The 20,200-nt window shown below is 43.5% G+C and overlaps 1 protein-coding gene across 19 annotated transcripts in view; it reads right to left on the bottom strand.

Moving 5' to 3' along the window:
• Nucleotides 1-20,200, bottom strand: part of NEK11 (NIMA related kinase 11) — a 200,073-nt gene that overhangs the window by 49,544 nt on the left and 130,329 nt on the right. For 17 of the 19 annotated variants that reach the window (XR_010598373.1, XR_010598375.1, XR_010598374.1 and 14 more), the window contains one exon: nucleotides 11,594-11,721. Coding sequence is in view for 16 of the 19 variants with exons in the window: in XM_065583619.1 (XP_065439691.1) it covers nucleotides 11,594-11,721 (128 nt within the window). In the remaining 3 variants the exon portion in view is untranslated. Of the gene's footprint in view, nucleotides 1-8,733; nucleotides 9,304-11,593; nucleotides 11,722-20,200 lie in introns of those variants that run through there. The other 2 variants (XM_065583629.1, XM_065583630.1) reach the window with 1 other exon arrangement.

Here is a 20,200-nt window from a genome sequence, read left to right as displayed (position 1 = left end):
CTGACGTTAGTTGCCTTACAGAACTGCAAACACGTACAGCAAATATGCAGGCTGTTTTATAGAATTTGTGCTGCTATTTAGTATCACTTGCAAAACATCAGCATTTTACATTAATTAGTCCTGAAATATCTAAAGCAATATCATGCTGAGCAGGGGAAAATGAGAGCCCCTTAATGATTTCAAAGTTTTCAAGGCCTCATGTTTTACCTGCCAGCATCTCATAGAAAATATTATAATTTGTAGCTGCAATTACTAATTGGGGATTATTTACTTTAAGAAAAAAGATTATAGCTTTTTTTTTTATTTGAAGCACTAGATAAACAGACCATAGTTTTCTGCAATTATGGCCTTGATTCTTCCAAGAATTATTCATGCACTTTGGTGAAGATAAGCTGAAGTCCTGAATGTAAAGTACATAGCAGGGCATGTTTCAGCGAGAAGTTAACATATTCTGCTGAAGTCAAAAGGTAAATTCTAAGTGCAATTTTCAAGACAGGTTACAGTATGTTATTTAAAAGTGTGGCATTGCTATACTATTTGAAGCTACAGGATGAAAACCTGGTCCCATTAAAATCATTGGCAAAACTTTGATAGGTCCAGGATTTCATCCATAATATTTTTAAATTGTATATCGATTCTAAAACTTAAATTTAAATCAGTGTCCTGTGTAAGGAATAAATTATAGTATTGTGTAAAACAAACTACACTAGCCACATGGAATTACCTTCATACTCTAATACTAGCATGCTATTTTAAGTTTCTACATCATCTTACTAAACTGTCCATTCTAGGCTCCTGTAGCTGGGGGGAATGGCTGTTGTACACAAACTGCTATTTGTTCTCTACTAGGTACTTCAAATACTAGCTAGCCATGCTTCACTGACTACATACCATGTTAAACTGGCAATCTTTAGCTGGCTAATGCTTGTTTGTGCTCAAGTAAGAACTCTTAGGATTAAGCATGATTTAATTTTTATGGCCTTAAGGTGTTTAATGTGCTTATATCTGAAACAGACTCTGATATTTTAAAGTTAGATTTGTAGGGCATTAAATGGTATCTGTGTTAGCAATCTCAGCAAAGAAGCGAAGACAGTGGTCCAGGTGGTTGAACTATCCTTTCACCTGGGTAGTCCCTCACATGAGGGTTGAAACAGATTGACTAGATACTGTGTGGAAGTCTGCAATACCATTGCCAACGTTGTATCTGTTCTGTATGTAAATAAGTGTGTCAAACCAGCACCTCTCACCAGTAACAAACGTATGGCTTGCCTACATGGTGCGTTAGTGTAGTGCAAGCCAGAATATGAATCTAGAGCATACTAGCTTGCTGTGCACTAATTCACTGCATGGACTCTCCTACAAAATTTCATAGCGTGCTTTGAGGTACAGAACTTGTTGTGTACGATAGCAGGATCCACACAACAAGTTAGTGTGCAGCAGGCTAAAGCGCTGTAGATTCACACCATGGCTGCTGCGCACTCACTTGCCATGTAGACAAGGCCTTACTTTAAAAAAAAAAAAAAAGGGGGGCGGGAGGGATAAAATTTCTGCTCTGCTGTGGGGATTCAGAGGTCCGTTTCAGATGTTTACAAACAAGCTTGCTGATCGACCCTTTGACAGTCTGCCAGCACCCACAGCCTACCAAGTCTGGTTTACTGACATATTGAAACAAACTGTATGGGGTTTTTATATGCAGAACAACAAAATCAGGTTTGTTGCTGTATCTCAAAGAGACATGTTGAGTTCAGTTCTCACTGGGACACATCAGAACAGCTCTGAGGAAGTCTGTGGATCTATGCTGATTTACACCAGCTGAAGGTCTGGCTCTAGAGTCTGAGGAGACATCTAAAGGACACATCCAGGTTTGTAGTTGAATTCTGACAGTCGTTGTTCCTACGGTGCCTGACGGCAATATACTTAAAATGAAGGCAATATATTAAGTTTTGCTCCCATTCCTGGCGCAGGTAGGAAGCATGGTTTCATCAGGGGCAGAACCTCCCTTGGGTAAGAAATGAGCCGTTATGGAGAAAAGAGCTTTCTGCATGTAAGTTGAGGATATATTGTCTTTCAGCAGAAACTTTGTATTTTGCTGAAAGTTTTTGTATTGGATTATTGATCATTTTGCTTTGCCCACCATTCCCTTCTTTATACATTTGGTGTGTCCCGAAGCTACGAAGATGAAATGATTTTCCAAATTTTCTGTTTTTGCTAACGTTGGGTTAAAGCATATAATTGATATACTAAAGCACCAATATAGTATCCTAACTGTGTGTACGGTAGCCTAACAGAGTAACAAACACAAACAAAAACACTTTGCTAGCAAGAGTTAATGTGGAAAGGTGTGTTTCAGTGGAGTCCAAATTGCGCACACTATCCCCAATTAAAAAAAAAGATGCTCTCAACATAAAACCTACATAGTCAGAACCTCCCACCCCCAAATGTTCAGGCCTGGAAATGAACAGGTTATGGGTATCCAGGCAGTTCACCACTATTATATACTCCTTCATTGCTCAGGATGGCTGCAGGCATATGGTGAGAGGAGAGAGGGAGGGAAGGTCAGGAGGAGAAAAGTGACAGTTTTAAACTGCCCAACCTTCAAAGCACTAAGATGCCTTTTCAACCACAGTTTGAGGAGCTGCTTTGAAATAATTTACTGCTGTCAAAGTTAAAAAAGGAAGGGTTTAATATCTTTAATTGGCTTAGATTCACCAATCCGGGATCAGGGAGGTATCAATGACTAAAGAACTCTTTTTAAAAAAATGAAATGAGGATTTAAAAAAATTAACAAACAAGGAATATATTCAAAATTGCAGGGGAAAAGTGTTTATAACTGTCTCCTTGTTTTCTCTGTCTAATAGGAACTGTTGGAAGGATACAGTGCCTGAATTCTCCTTCCTCACTATCCCCACAAATTGAGTTTTTACATAATTATTATTTATTTCCAGTAGCACCAACAATGAAAAGAAGTCCCCAAGGAATGGACAATCTAAAGACAGACAGATAGATAGCTGGGTAAGGGGCTCGACACTACCTATAGGAGATTATGTTAACTATTCCCAAATGGATCCTCTAGCATGTCATTATCAGGTAGCCCATTTTCTATAGACCTCACAACAGATCTTCAAGCAAGACTTAGAGTAAGTCTACACAGGGATTAAAACCCCCCACAGTTGGCCTGGGTCAGTTGACTCAAGCTTGCATGGCTCAGCATCCAGGGCTGAAAAATTGCTGTGTAGATGTTTGGACTCAGACTGGAGTGCACGCTCTAGGACACTAAGGGTGGAGGGCCCCAGGGCTTGGGCTCCAGTCCGAGCCTGAATGGCTACACAGTAATTTTTAGGCCTGGACCCTGAACCCTGCGAGATGTGGCTGTGCCATTGGTCTTTTAGCCCCGTGTCGACGTACCCTTTGGAGCTCTGTCTTCCTTGCAAAAACGGTGTGTTTTTAAAATCCTGGTGAATCAAAGGTACTGTAGTTTTTACCTCGACGTAGCTAGGCAAGGTCAATCTTAGTTAGCTGAGTGCGGGGGAGAGGTATATGGTTGATTTCAGTTAGCTATCCTTAGGTAAAACTATCTGTGTCTTGTCTCCACTCAGATTTTACATCAAGATAGTGACCTCAATGTAAAAAATATACCTATTTTGCTGAGAAGGCAAAGCCCTAATGAGGAGCAGTAAGGGGCTTTGCAAATGAACACGGAAGGGCTCCTCCATGCAAAGAAGCTATCCTGGACGATGCATAGACACGTTCAACGTAAAAGTAAAGAATCGCATTCTAACAGCAATAGTCTATGCCAAGGCATGCATTAGGAACCTAATGGAGCACTTCTTGGATGAACGGCAGTTAGCATATTAAAACACACTGCATGCGTTTTTATATGCAGAACAACAAAGTCCAGTTTGTTGCTGTATCTCAGATATGTTGAGTCCAATTCTCACTGGTGTCATTCACCACAGCTATGATGAAGCTCACAGACCTATACCAATTTACACCAGCTGCTGACCTGGCTCTGGAGCCTAAGCAGACATTCAAAATAGGAAGCTAATGTATAGAATTAACTAGACTTTTGCCCTACCAAATCATCAAAGACAAGTCCTATATTAGCATTAGCACCAAACGCAAGCATAAAAAGCAAGACAATCAATTGAAATGGAGTGTGTCCATTATCACGTCAGCTAAATTAAAGCCAACATGAAACTTTTATTGAACAGCAACATTTTTTGCTGATGATTTTTAAAGAAAGCTTTCAGATTCCCTTGCTATTTGTTCTTGTTAGCTCTCATGCAATTAGAAAAGCAGTGTTCCTTGAACAAATACATGTATAAGACCATCAGGGAGCCAGAAGCCTGGAAAAGTAATTGTCAAAGTCATTAAAGGTTAAATCTTCCCTCTCCCCTGCACAAAACCTGAGTAAACTGGCTTTGGGCAGGAGAATTAAGCAGAGGTTTGTAACACTGAATCCGTCCCAAATGACAGCCAAGGTGCAGAGCTCCTCTGCATACCCTCCTCCCTTAGGTGAAATGGAGTTGTGCCCCACGCATGTAATAAAGGATTCATTGATCATGCCACTTCTGTTACTATGAAGGTAAACTTCTGACAGAATGAAGACTCCGCAGGAGTTCACGGGTAACACAGTACAACGCATTTGAAAACACACATCCAAACCACTTCACTAGTGGTTGTATTTTTTCAGGTTATTTCAAGGAAGGAAGGGTATGAACAATATATCAAATATATTTCACTCCACATTAAGGGTCCAATCGTACTCCCACGGAAGTCAACTGGAGTTTTGCCATTAAAATCAACGGGAGCAGAAGCAGTCCCTGAAATGTACTAGTAAGGCAGAGTCTACCAAAAAGATTTTAGTTTTACTCATATTGGTGCGACCCAAAGTCCAGTGAAGTCAATAGAAAGACTCCCATTAACCTCAGTGGGCTTTGGATCAGGCCCAGTTCCCAATTCTTCACTTTTAAAATGGAAAATTTAAAATTCAGCGTTTTCCCCCCCTGAAAAGTGAAAGATTGATTGTATTAACAATATTCTCAAACAGGATCAGCCTCTGCCACAACAAGGATGCTGGTATAGGGGGAAACCAAAGAAAAAGAGTCACTTCTTTGACAAAAGCAGTGCTAAAAAAGTGGATATTACAGGGGGTGCTCTCTTCTCATTATGCACACACATCTTTCCGTAATGTTAACAGAATCTGTGCATGTGTGCTGTAGAGGAAAACAAATAGGCATATGTAGATGAGGGATCAGATTCTGACAAGGGATGTCAATTAAACATTTCTCCCAACCCCCACTACTAGCTCTTGTTGTCATTGAATTGTGAATCACTAAGAAATGATTAAATGTCACTCTGCCTAAATCTGACTGCCAATACCTAATTTACTCTGCATTATTAAGAACTCTATTTATATCTGCTGTCTTTTGTTAATTCTAAGGAGCCGTCTTCATGTTCAAAACCACTACTGACTGACACTTTATGATAGAACTCTCTGACATGGTGGATGAAAGTCAAATGAAAACTTAAACCATAGCGCTAAGAAGAAAAATACAATAAGGGCTGATGAAAGTGAGCAATAGTGTATTTTTGGAAGTACATTATGATAGATTTTTCAAGCGGCTGAGTGGCTTATGCACCACTGTTAGATTCAGTCTACGTAGCCCCCGCAGACTACAGATCCTGAACAATCACATCAAAAGCATTCCCTGACATATTCCACTGATTTTTGATTGACTAATTATTACTTTGTAAAATCACTGCCCAGCAGCTTTAGCAGGATATACATACTGCTTCTGAATGTTCATACATCTGTAGTAAAAACAATGTGGGAAGGAGCTTCATATTTTTGAAGGGACATATCTAGCTGATCAAGTGCTGTTTTCACAGTCTTAAGAGTAAGCTTTTTTTACGACAATTTCTTTTTTTAAGACAATTTCTGCAGCAAAACACAATTGAAACCCGATCACCTTCTTTTGTGTTCAATCTGAACGGTATCTTGGTTTATGTTTAATACCTGGACATTTCCAGATCAGAAGTGAAACTGTTTTTGCGTACATTTTAAGCCCAGTTTAACTGATGGCATAGATTCCTGATTCCCTAACACAGTGTTAGAAAGGCAGTTATACTTCCCTACACAAAATAGCAAGCAACCTTATTTGTGCCTTAAGAAGAAAAACTACAGTTTGGGGCAATCATCTAGTTAGAAGTTATTTATAATTTGTTTAGCAGTAGGTTTGGTTCCATAAAAATGTAAAAAGTCACAGTCCCATCAAGAGCTTGCAACTGAAATTAGAAACAGATAGTACAATTAAAATGCATACAACATATAGGTTGAAGGTCTAGGGTAAAATTTTCAGAAGCTCCCCTAAGTGACTCAGGAAGCTAAAACCCACTTTCAGAAGTGACTTAGGCCTTGTCTACACTACGAGAGTAGTTCGATTTTACTTGCATCGAATTTTTGTAATCGATATTGCAAAGTCGAACGTGTGTGTCCACACTAAGGACAGTAATTCGACTTTGTGCGTCCACACTAACGGTGAAAGCGTCGACATTCGAAGCGGTGCACTGTGGTCAGCTATCCCACAGTTCCCGCAGTCCCCTCTGCCCATTGGAATTCTGGGTGTAGCCGGCAATGCCTTCTGGGTAACAAAATGAGTCGAGGGTGCTTTTGGGAAACTGTCGTCATCCGTCCATCACTCCCGCCCTCCCTCCCTGAAAGCGCCGGCGGGAAATCAGTTCGCGCGCTTTTCCAGTCATTGACAGCGCGGACGCCACTGTACTCCGAGCATGGAGCCCGCTGCGACCATCGCTGCAGTTGTGGCCGCTCTCAACGCCTCGCAGCTTATCATAAAGGTTTCCCTGAGGCAGATGCAGAAAAGTCAGGCGAGGAGGCTACGGCACCGCGGTGATGTCCTGAAGTCTGAGAGTAGCACAGACCTGTCAGAAAGCAGGCGACCCAGCGCCGAGGACATCACAGTGGCAATGGGTCATGTTGATGCCGTGGAACGGCGATTCTGGGCACGGGAAACAAGCACTGAGTGGTGGGACCGCATAGTGCTGCAGGTCTGGGATGAATCCCAGTGGCTGCGAAACTTTCGCATGCGGAAGGGAACTTTCCTGGAACTTTGTGAGTTGCTGTCCCCTGCCCTGAAGCGCAGTGACACCCGGTTGCGAGCTGCACTGAGTGTACAGAAGCGAGTGGCCATAGCCCTCTGGAAGCTTGCAACGCCAGACAGCTACCGGTCAGTCGCGAACCAGTTTGGGGTGGGCAAATCTACCGTGGGGGTTGTTGTGATGCAAGTAGCGAAGGCAATCGTTGATGTACTGCTGCCAAAGGTAGTGACCCTGGGAAACGTGGAGGCGATCATAGATGGCTTCGCAGCGATGGGATTCCCAAACTGGGGTGGGGCCATAGATGGAACTCACATCCCTATCCTGGCACCGGACCACCAGGCCACCCAGTACATTAACCGAAAGGGCTACTTTTCCATGGTGCTGCAAGCACTGGTGGACCACAGGGGACGTTTTACCAACATCTACGTGGGATGGCCGGGCAAGGTTCATGATGCTCGTGTTTTCAGGAACTCTGGTCTGTTTAGACGGCTGCAACAAGGTATTTACTTCCCGGACCACAAAATAACTGTTGGGGATGTGGAGATGCCTATAGTCATCCTCGGGGACCCAGCCTACCCGCTAATGCCCTGGCTCATGAAGCCCTATACTGGCGCCCTGGACACTGAAAAAGAACTCTTCAACTACCGGCTGAGCAAGTGCAGAATGGTGGTGGAGTGTGCTTTTGGCCGTCTCAAGGAGAGATGGAGAAGCTTACTGACTCGCTGTGATCTCAGCGAAACCAATATCCCCATTGTTATAGCAGCTTGCTGTGTGCTCCACAATCTCTGTGAGAGCAAGGGGGAGACCTTTATGGCGGGGTGGGAGGTTGAGGAAAATAGCCTGGCTGGTGATTACTCACAGCCAGACAGCCGGGCGATTAGAAGAGACCAGCGGGAAGCGCTGTGCATCCGGGAGGCTTTGAAAGCAAAGTTCCTGAGTGAGCAGGGTAACCTGTGACTTTATAGTTTGTGTACTGAGAAGCTAAACCTGCCCCCGTTTCTTTACCCAGGTAATGTTGACTATCCTATCCAGTTACATACCCCCTTCACCCCCCCTCCAACACACGTGTCGAAATAAAAATAGTTCTACTTTGTTAAAGGACACCGTTTTCTTTAATACTGTTTTCGCGGGAATTTTTTAAAACTGGGACGCAGACTGTGGTGCGGAGCGGTTGTAGTGTTGTGACGCGAATGCAGCTTCTAAACTCAAGGATTGACAGGCTCCGCTGCGGTGGGATGCTTGTTTCAACGGAGCCTGTCACCCCTCCTGATCGGGACTGTGTGTATGGGGGGTCTATTTGACTTTGTGGCAGGGGGAGGACGGTTACAGATCCCATGCTGTGTGGCTCTGTGATCCTGCCTAAGGACCGGCGCTTAAGATCTGTAACTGCCCTCCTCCGCCACAAAGTCACAGAGCACCCCACCCCCCCCCCAACATTACATCAAAACAACCTCCCAGACTAAACGGGGTAACTAGTCACTGCATCACTGCACTGTGTATGTGCCCTGCTGCTGTGCCTGCCCCCGACTATGTACCCTGCCAAAGGAGACTGTCCTGTCCAATTACCAACCCCCTTTCCCCTCCTCCTCCAAAAGAACATGATTGAAACAGTAGTTAACAGAAACGTATTTTTTATTATCAACTACACATGGCATTGGGAGGTGAAACTTGGACGTGGGCTTGTGTCAGGCGGGAAGGAAAGAACTTTTCAAATTTTGGGAAATGAGAGCCTTCTGCTACTAGAGCTCTCTGCAGGGGTGGAGTGAGACTTAGCAGGGACTCTGCCGCCTCTCCTTCTTTGCACTTTGGGTGAGGTGGGTATGGGACTTGGTGGCGGGGGAGGGCGGTTAGAGATGGACTGCAGCGGGGCTCTGTCCTCCTGCCTCCGTTCCTGCAGAACATCCACAAGGCGCCGGAGCGTGTCCGTTTGCTCCCTCAGTAGTCCAAGCAGCGTTTGAGTCGCCTGCTGGTCTTCCTGCCGCCACCTCTCCTCCCGATCCATGTTGGCTTGGTGCATTCGGGTCAAGTTCTCCCGCCACTGGGTCTGCTGTGATGCCTGGGCTTGGGAACAGGCCATAAACTCAGAGAACATGTCCTCCCGTGTCCTCTTCTTCCTACGCCTAATCCGCGCTAGCCTCTGGGAGTGTGATTCCAGGCTAGATTGTGAGACAGTCGCAGACGGGGCTGTGGAAATGGGAAAAAGGGAGTGAATTCCTAAGAAAGATAAATGAAGTTGTGAACAAAGAACATAGTCTTTCTCTGTGAACAAGACCATGCACAGCACCTTTCACATGCGCACTCAGCACAAGGTCGAATTCTCGGCCTTCGCATTCAGTGCCTGGGGTCTTGAACAGCACATTTGAGAAGCGAGGCAGCACAACGGAATTTCTGTTGCAGGCAGACATGGTAAGCCGTACACTTGTGGCAGTTTAAAACTTTTATATTACCACTGGCCTCATTTCACATTTAAAGCAATGTCAGTCCCTGCTGCCAGCAATCCGGCAAGCGGGAACTCTGCCCCTGTCCCACCCCCTCGCGGCTGTCCCCGGGAACGATCCCTTTCGGCTGCCCCTCTCCCGCCTCCACCGCGTGGCTGCAAACCAGCGGTTACAGTTCTGTAAAGGAACGGGAAAGCAGTACCAACACTAACATTCCCCTACCTAATTAAAAGCAGGTCACCATGGCCGACATCACCCTGATGAGGATCTCCGAGAGCGACAAAGAGAGAATGCTCCGGGAAAGCCTCCAAAGACCAGGGCCGTATGCCGCCCTGCTGTGCAGAGCAATGATCCCCGAGTACTTGATAATCTCGTGGCGCGGCAACGTGTCGTACTTCGGAGGACCCAATAAGGCCACTCTCCCCAAGAACCTCATGCAACGGCTTTCAAGTTACCTCCAGGAGAGCTTCATCGAGATGTCCCAGGAGGATTACTGCTCTATCCCCGGACATATAGACCGCATTTTACTGTAGCTGCAGTAGCAGGGAATAAACAGTAGTGCGGCTTGTGCAGGACAATCACTGAAAACCGGACATTGCTAGATTTCTTTTCAAAACTTGCACTGCCCATGACTAAACCGTTAAGCGCCTAGGGCACACTAATCATGAACAACCCATTCTTTTAATTGTTAATATTCCTGTTTTGTTAAAAATAAATGTTTAGATGTTTACAACACTTACTGGCTGATCCTTCACCAGATTCTGTGTCCGGGGTAACGGCTGGGGACGCTTCGTAGGGGATCTCTGTAAGGGTGATGAAGAGATCCTGGCTGTCGGGGAAATCAGCGTTGTGAGAGCTGCCGACTGCCTCGCCCTCCTCATCTCCTTCCTCATCTTCCCCGTCCCCTAACATGTCCGAGGAACCGGCCGTGGACAGTATCCCATCCTCAGAGTCCACGGTCACTGGTGGGGTAGTGGTGGCGGCCGCACTGAGGATGGAATGCAGTGCCTCGTAGAAACGGGATGTCTGGGGCTGGGATCCGGAGCGTCCGTTTGCCTCTTTGGTCTTCTGGTAGCCTTGTCTCAGCTCCTTGATTTTCACGCGGCACTGCGTTGCATCCCGGCTGTATCCTCTCTCTGCCATGTCTTTAGAGATCTTCTCGTAGATCTTTGCATTCCTTCTTTTGGATCGCAGCTCAGAAAGCACGGACTCATCGCCCCACACAGCGATGAGATCCAAGACTTCACGATCAGTCCATGCTGGGGCTCTCTTTCTATTCACAGACTGCACGGCCATCACTGCTGGAGAGCTCTGCATCGTTGCCAGTGCTGCTGTGCTCGCCACGATGTCCAGACAGGAAATGAGATTCAAACTGGCCAGACAGGAAAAGGAATTCAAATTCAAATTTTCCCGGGGCTTTTCCTGTGTGGCTGGTCAGAGCATCCGAGCTCGCACTGCTGTCCAGAGCGTCAACACAGTGGTGCACTGTGGGATAGCTCCCGGAGCTATTAGCGTCGATTTCCATCCACACCTAGCCTAATTCGACATGGCCATGTCGAATTTAGCGCTACTCCCCTCGTCGGGGAGGAGTACAGAAGTCGAATTAAAGAGACCTCTATGTCGAACTAAATAGCATCGCAGTGTGGACGGGTGCAGAGTTAATTCGATGTAACGGCGCTAACTTCGACATAAACGCCTAGTGTAGACCAGGCCTTAGGCATTTAGGAGTCTACAGCCCATTAGCTTTTAATGGGCTCCTAAGTGCCCATGTCATTTTTGAAAATTTTACTCTCAAGCTCCTAAGTCACTAAGATACCTTTGGAAATTTTACCCCAATGTTGAAGTGATGCAGGAGTCTCTCACTCACTCACTCACCCCCCCCACCAACGATTTCAAGAGGCACCGAAGACCCATAGTTCTCAAAGTCAGCTGCTCAACCTCTCAGGATTAGACACTTTGGTATTTTACTATTTGCTATTTTAATTGGAAAAATTAGCACCTGCACATATGCTGTTAACACAAAGAAGCATGTATACCTGTTGATTTGTTTTAGAAACAGTCTGTGATACTTCCATATTTTCCTCCTCCTCTTCACTTGTTTCCGAACAAGACTCAAACACATCGTTATAATATTCTTCTGCAACTTGTGGATCTTCGGGGATCTCTGGAATGAAGTAAGAGTTTGTAGTTAGATAAATTCTTTTAAATCTGCATTCCAGGGTCTTGTTTTAAGTCTTGTTGTGAATCAATGCAAATTAACCAAAAATAAATGCTAGTCTAGACACTCCACAAATGTTTGTGTCCCTGAAATATGTTTGCTAGGTGTAGACGAGCATTTACAGTCGTTTAAAGACTTGTCTACATGATGTGACAAAGCGCTCGAGAGGGGTGTGATTTGTAAAGCACTCTAACTGCCCCTACACAGACCCTGTTGGCGAGCTCTAAAAGGGACCTAGGTTAATGCAAACTAGGTACCTTGTACAGCGTGCTGGCAGGGTTTACATGGGGCAGTGAGAGCACTTTACAAATCACACCCCTTTAGAGCACTTTGCCGTGCCGTGTTGACAAGCCCTTAGTGAACTTGAATTAACTGTCAATTATCTGGAGTTAAAACAGGTCCTCAAATGGTAATCCAGACAAATCTGAAAGGGATGCAGAAGCAGGAGTAGGATTTGGGTATGGCACGATGTCAACCCTTTGATAATTAAGAGGTCTCAGCAATTCAGTGTTAAAATCTGCCTAGGTAAGGTAAAAATGGGATAAAATTATCACCCAGGGAATGGGAAAGCAGAACAGTTTTCTATTACAAGAGCAGATAGCTTTGAATCATAATTAATACTACCAGGACTGATTTATGAGCTTTCTTTTTAAATAACAACAATAAACAAAACCCTTTAAAAACCCTCCGCACATTCCAAGAACTACATTATATATTAACTAATTCAAGTGAATTCATGTGTGTGCCCACACATGCATGCATTTAATATAAATGAACTTAATACAATTATGAAGAACCCCTTATTGAAAGGAGGAGGAGTCTTGCTCACCCCACCCAGACAAAATAATATATCTTCAATTTCTTTTCCTTTTTATCATAAAAAAAATGAGTATATTCCACATTTTAGATAGTTTCTTTAAGTGCAGTGCAGGGCTCACTATTTGTGTAGCTTTAGAAAGACAATTTGAAGCAGTTCAATGCAATAATTGAATAAGAATTATTTTGTTGGTAAAGTTATTTGTTCTTGGAGGTCCACACGCTGAACAATGAAATAGCACTTAAACATTCTTCTTTAGAAAGTCGGGAGAATTAAAAAAAAAGAACTCAAATGACACTCTGGCAATGAATCATGCTGCTGTTGTGCTGCCTGCATAAATGTTGTAAGACTGAAAAACCCAAGTGGAGCTGTGTCAGCATTTTGGATGCAAATCAAATATATAAAACAAGAAACTATTTGTGAAAATATACACTAGGGATGGAACATAGTATTAGCGATATTTTAGTTGGGAAGCTTCCTTCAGCTTGTGTATCAGACAAAATGTAGTTTTAACTTTGATGCTCCTTTTTATGACCTTTAGGAAGCTTTTTTCAAATCAAAATGACAACGCTTTAATGGCCTTTATCTTATGGATCCTTATTTAAACCATCCACATGGAACAGTTTAAAAACACATTCTACTAAACGTTTATAATTTTTAATGAATTGTGGCTAAAGTTTACCTTATGTCAGTGTAGTAACACTTAGAGTAACCCTGTTTACATTTCATCGAAAAGTTACTTCTTTAGAAGAGATTAGATTTTGACCAAGAAATATAGACTTGCTGGTGGAAATCAGCATAGCCACAATGAAGTTAATAGGGTTACAGTAATTTACAGTTAAGCATCTTGGCCCTTTCTAGATTCAAATATCAATTTATTGTTATGACATTGAGTGAGAGTAGGATACCAAAATCTCTCCTTTAAAATACTGTATGCAGCAAAATATCCTTTCTCAGGAGCAGCTGCAAAATACTATGATAATAATTCAGTGGGGGCGGCCTAATATCAGAGGAAAGGACTACAAATTAGCCTTCCTGGATTATATTTCTCAGCTTTAGCATTAAATTGCTGTTTGATGCTGGCTAGAAGCCAGGCATACCAGTGTTCTAATTCTAGAGCTGCCACTGACTCATGCTTCCCTAGGACAAGTCACTTCACGTCCGTTTCTCAACTTCCTCATCTGCAAAATGGAGCTACTACTATCTATCTATGTTGTTCCCAGGAAGGCCCTACTTCAGTAAAGCACCTGCTTCAAGTTAAACATGTTTCTATGCTTTGCTGAATAAGGATAGTTTGATTAATCGAGACCTAAAAAAAAAAAAATCAACATTTACCAAATATCACCCAGGCTAGCTGAGATGCTACAGAATTTTCCTACATTTACAATAACTGAGGGATCTCAGATGCTGTGATAGAGTAAATTGAGTTTTAACGGCAACCACAGTGCCTCCTGGAGACACTGAGGGACTTAATATTTGTAAATGTTTGCGCCCAAGTGAAAGTGGTTCTGAATAATTAATAATACCTTACATTTCTGTTTATTACTACTGAAGTACTAAAGGTGGACCCAAGTGTAAAAAAAGAAAAGAAAATCAACTAAAAACATTTAGGGTTGTGCAATCAATGCTGTAATTTTATCAAATTAAACTATAAATTGGGCCCTACCAAATTCACAGTCCATTTTGGTCAATTTCACGGTCATAGGATTTTTAAAATAGTAAATTTCATGATTTCAGCTATTTAAATCTGAAATTTCACAGTGTTGTAATTCTAGGAGTCCTGACTCAAAAAGGAGTTGGGGGGGGGGGGTCACACAAGGTTATTGTAGGAGGGTTGTGGTACTGCTGCCCTTATTTCTGCGCTGCTGCTGCAGCAGCCCTGCCTTCAGAACTGGGCAATGGTGAGCGGCGGCTGCTGGCTAGGAGCCCAGCTCTGAAGGCAGAGCTGCTGTCAGCAGCAACACAAAAGTAAGGATGGCATAGTATGGTATTGCCACCCTTAATTCTGCGCTGCTGCCTGCAGAGCTGGGACCTTAGTCAGCAGCCGCCACTCTCCAGCCGCCCAGCTCTGAAGGCAGCAGTGCAGAAGTAACAGTGGCATGTTATGGTATTGCCACCCTAACTTCTGCGCTGGTACTGGTGGGGTGCTGCCTTCAGAGCTGGGTGCCCAGCCAACAGCTGCTGCTTTCTGGCCAAACTGCTCTGAAGGCAGCGCAGAAGTAAGGTGACAATGCTGCAACCCCCCTAAAATAACCTTGTGACCCCCCCTTCAACTTCCTTTTGGGTCAGGACCCCCAATTTGAGAAATCCTGGTCTCCCCCGTGAAATCTGTATAGTATAGAGTAAAAACACACAAAAGACCAGATTTCATGGGCGGAAACCAGATTTCACGGTCCATGACGTGTTTTTCATAGCTGTGAATTTGGTAGGGCCCTAACTATAAATGTCAAATCATTTTGCAAAAAGATAAATTTTGCAGAAAACAGAGAAATGTAAAACTTGTATGATTTTGTTTGCCAAATTGCTAAAAGCCTTCTCCAGGTAGTATGATACCCTTGTGACAACAGCAGTTTCCTTCAGGGAGGTAAAAACACTCCTTGATTAACAGATTTAATTTTCTCTTACCCTGAAGTCAGGCTTATAACTAATGTATTAATATTGCATTCAGAAGCTCCCATGCATTTAGGAGACAATGGGTGAGTTCATTTATATATTTTAAAAAAATCTATTGTGGCTGTGCCCTACCATAGACTGTAACTAGTAGATGCACATCTGTAATGAACAGTAAAAAAGAATTTAATCTTGTTGTCAGCAGGATTTTTTAAGGAGCCTCTATTAACATAATACAAGTAATTAGAGCCTGGGACAGGATGTCAGAAAACCTGCTGGGAGTTCTTCTCCTCCAAGACACTTTCTCACTGTGATCATCTTAGGCTTAGTTTCCTCAAGGGTATTTTGGGACCTAACTGTCATTGAAAATGATGGGAATTAGGCATCTAAATACCATTGAGGAGATGGGCCTTAACCTCTCTGTGCCTCAGTTTACCAATATTTACAAAGTGTACTGAGATCCTTATCTGCAAGCTGCTATAGATTATCTAAAACTTCCCCACGATCAAAGGAAAACAACCCTCCCATCACCCCAGATAATTTGAAAATATTACATAAATTCACCCATTCATTACAAAACATGGCACTTTTTTCATGTCTATGGATGAAAAGAAGCTTCTTGGGAAAATTGAACGACATTTAGGATACAATTCTCAAAATCTGGCCTCCATTTATGTGCACGCTACTTTGTGCATACAAGTTTTGCACATTCGTGGGAACACATGTTTTGTGTACTATCACTTGTGCACTCACATGGTTGAACTTATGCACGTAAACACATTTGTGTTCTCTTTGCATCCATAAATGGGTCCTGGGACATGTAAATTCTATATGACTGCACAAGTGATAATGCACACTAACAAAGACTAGGGTGAGGCACCTTTGAGAACATGGCCCTTAAAAAGTACCACATCGTATACCCCTCATTGCCTCGTAATGCCTCTGAAACACAGGAACAAGCTGGAATCTTCCTCAAATGTCATGTTCTGATCTTAAATTGGAAATGAACCTTGCAGCACTGGAGGTGAGATTCTCACCCCACTGCAGTCTCTATAGGCCACCATGTCATTGTTGCTGCATAGGGGCTGTAAACAGCCCCCAAGGAACCAGAGAAGCATTTCCCTGGCGCAGGTCCTTCATAGGGTCACTGTAGGTAGCCCTATGCTGCCCCTCCATTGCAAGCCCTGCTGCAGCGGGCATATTGGCGGTAGAGCCAGGGACAAGAGGTCTCTATAGCGCATACCACTGTGGTGATTCTAGATTGCTCCACGCTACAGAGCAGCCCACAGGCAGCAGCAGGAGGCTGCCATATATTACAGCAATTCACTGAGCACCTTTTGGCCCGTAGAGCAGCTCAGAATGAGGCAAAAAGCTCCTTTTGCCTTCCACTTCTTCTGCGCAGCACAGCATGAAATCCCAACTTAATTGTCCAACTTGGAAAATGCGACAACTCAGAGGAGGGTGTCACCTACCACTGGCTTTTAAGGCATTAATTAATGAAACAAGGAAAATTGTAAAGGTGCAGCAATTCATCCAGTGTAAGGACAGGCTGAGGAAATGTCAGGGCTGATATAAAAGCAGAGTAGTACGCCTCTAATAGAAAGTATGGTGCTGGTATGGGGACCACTCTGAGCACTGACAAGGTATTTTCTACCATCATTAACCTTGAAATTATGGCCAGTGAGCCTAGCCCATGAGGCTTTCCTGTCAATATTTTATATCCCTTTTTATATCCCTTTCAGATCTGAAGCTGTGAGCTTCTCATGCAATTTAAATTTGTGGCATGATGTATTCCTCCTCATCCTTGGCCTAAGAAAAGAAAACCAATACCTTAATTATTTGTAAATGAGGAAATAAAACAGTGTACAGAATGACCCAAAATATGGTATGTTATTCTCAGTCATCACAAGCATGAAAAATATATAAGGTGTTCAGCACATGAAGGCACGTTTCAAAGGATCATGTTGAGAGAGTATAACTACCTGTAAAAATGGGGTTTGAAATTTTTCCCCCATTGAAAGTTAAGTTTATATGCACATGCAATATCAGATCTACCACCGTTTCATTCATTTTTTAATCCAACATTTGGATTTAGAGATGATGGCTGTCTCCAGGAAGCTTTATAAAATCAGGGTTTATGTGTTGCTCCATAAACCAAGTATCTGCAATGATGCATATTTTTCCCAAGGACCTGCAGTATATAGTTTTTTATTTACTCTTACTTCTACACTGCAAAATACCTGCGGCAGTGAGACTCAGAGCTCAAGTCTTGTGCTACAGCACTAGAACTAGCAGCATAGACATTCCTGTTTGGGCTCTAAAACCCAGTGAGGTGGGTGGGTCTCAGAGCCCGAGCAGGTACATCTACACTGCTATTTTTAGCACTGTAGTGTGAGCCCCGCGAACCTGAGTCTGTAGACACCAGCTTTGAGACTCACTGCCACAGGGTTTGAGGTTTTTTGTTTTGTTTTTTTGCAGTGTAGACATACCACTAGGGGCCACTGAGAATTGCTGCATACATGAAGTTCCCATTGACTTCAAGTGAGAGATATACATCATCCCACAGGGAAGACGTGGAAACCCCATTGCTTGGAACTTTTAATGCTAGACTGGAAGAAACACTAGAAAACACACAATAGGAACAAAGAAAGGTGTATTGGCAAGGAAATGAACTAGATGATCCAATGGGTCTTTTCTATCCCTCATTTCTGTGACTCTGAGAACAAAGACAATAGCAAATCACAGACAGAATTCTATAGTAACACAAGAACCAGGAATACAACAAAAGTAAAAAAAAAAAAAAGGTGTTTTGTACTTTGGTGTACCGGATTCAGGGCCGGAGCTACCATTAAATCAAACTAGGCGGTTGCCTAGGGCGCCAAGATTTGGGGGCAGCAAAAAGCGGTGCCCCCAATTTTTTATTTACAGCGTTCTTACGCCCCCTCCCCGAGCGCGCGGTCGCCGCTCCACTTCTCCCGCCTCCCAGGCTTGTGGTGCCAATCAGCTGTTTGATGCCGCAAGCCTGGGAGGGGAGGAGAATTAGAATGGGGGCGGCATGCTCGGGGAGGAGGCCGAGCAGAGGTGAGCTGAGGTGGGGAGCTGCTGCACGGCTCCCCGGGGGGGGGGAAACTGCCACGGGGGGGGGACGGGGGGGGGAGCTGCCGCAGGGCTGGGGCTGGGGTGCAAGGTGGAAGTTTTGCGCCGGCCCTGACCGGATTAACAGCAGGAAAGAGCTTTCTTTTATCTACAGTGGACTTTGTTTAGTGCTGATTTACCTCCTGTGCAATGCGTCTTACATTAATGGAGTTGCATGACGTGTAAATCAGAATGAATTTAGTCCCACACAGTTTGGGATGAGTCTCTGCCACTGAGAACCTAGCAGAAATAACTGAGCTCACATAACATTTTGCTCGAAAATGAGTCAGAGCTTTTTGGAGTTTTCTTATGACTCAGTTACAGTTGTTAGAGATATTTTGTTCAAAATATTTTTTGTAGTGAAAAGTAGCTTTTTTATCAATACGGAAAATCTCTGTGAGAAACGTCCATGTTCGACCTGCATTTTTCAACAAAAAACAGAACATTTCAGCTGAAGCTAATTTTTTTTTTTTTTGGTTTGGGGCAACAAGACAAACAAAAATTGATTTTCTGATAAAACCCAAAACCTTCTGCAGAAAAATTGCAACAAAAATGGAAATTATCGTTTTTAATCACCATTTTTTGTGGGAACTGAATCATTTCCTGACCGGCTCTATTCATAGTGGGCATTGAAAAGCAAGAAATAGTGAAAAGCAACAGAGGGTCCTGTGGCACCTTTAAGACTAACTGTTAGTCTTAAAGGTGCCACAGGACCCTCTGTTGCTTTTTACAGATTCAGACTAACACGGCTACCCCTCTGATACTTAAGAAATAGTGAGGCAGCAGTGGTATGGATGAGTGTGTGGCTGCCATTCAAGATCAGCTCGAAGGTCCGATAGCCTCATAATCTCCCGTATGAGTTCTAAATATTCAGAAATGCTTGTGAGGATGGTGGCGGGGGGAAAAATAACAGTACAAGGATGAAGATAACACAGGAGACTCAGTAACAGTCTTTGGAAGCCATTTCCTTTATGCATGAGGCGATCCAATTATTTCAAAGGTTGCCCTATAACATGCATAGTGTCCAGCAGAAACACAGCAGCAGCACAGCAAGAGCTGTACATCTCATTAAAGGAAAACTGACCACAAAACTATATTAAAAGCTATGCTTAGTCCTGGGGTTATTTTTAACTTTTTGATCAGTCAGAGAAAACTTTTAAAAAATCCCTTTGTATGCCTATTGTAAATAGCAGAGACTACCTGCTACTATCAGTCTCAGTTTGATGACAGTGAGTGTGAAGGAGGAAGTCTTTATGAATCAAATAACTAGCTGCTATTTTGGGAAGGCAGTTACCTCCTCCCCAGATTCCATTCAAATGTGCCATTTTCAAGCAGTAAATTAGGGATATTTTCAAGACTAGGGTCTATTGGAACCGTAGCGGTCAGAGAGAATGGGTCAGATTCACACATGGTGTAAGCAGCTATATCACCCATGCAAGTCTGGATGTAACTATTAACATGTAATGTACATTTAGTTTAGATGTAAACAGGGATGGAAAGTACATGCTGGATGTATGCTGATCAGAAAACAAGTGACTGAAGAATATCTCAGGGATTAACAGAAGAGATCCACCCTTAATAACATAAAACAGCCATATTGGGTCAGACCAATAGTCCATCTAGCCCAGTATCCTGTCGTCCAACAGTGGCCAATGCCAGATGCTTCAGAAGGAATTAACAGAACAGCACAATTTCAGTGGTCCATCCCCTGTCATCCACTCCCAGAGCATGCGGTTTCACCCTTGATCATCTTGGCTCATAGCCATTGATGGACCTATCCTCCATGAACGTATCTAATTTTTTTTTTAACCCAGTTATATTTTTGGCCTTCACAACATCCTCTGGCAATGAGTTACACGGTGG

This window comes from Chrysemys picta, chromosome 2 (assembly GCF_011386835.1).
Source record: "Chrysemys picta bellii isolate R12L10 chromosome 2, ASM1138683v2, whole genome shotgun sequence".
Taxonomy (NCBI): domain Eukaryota; kingdom Metazoa; phylum Chordata; order Testudines; family Emydidae; genus Chrysemys; species Chrysemys picta.
Note: the sequence above shows the minus strand (reverse complement) of the source record. Positions and strands in the feature narration are given on the sequence as shown.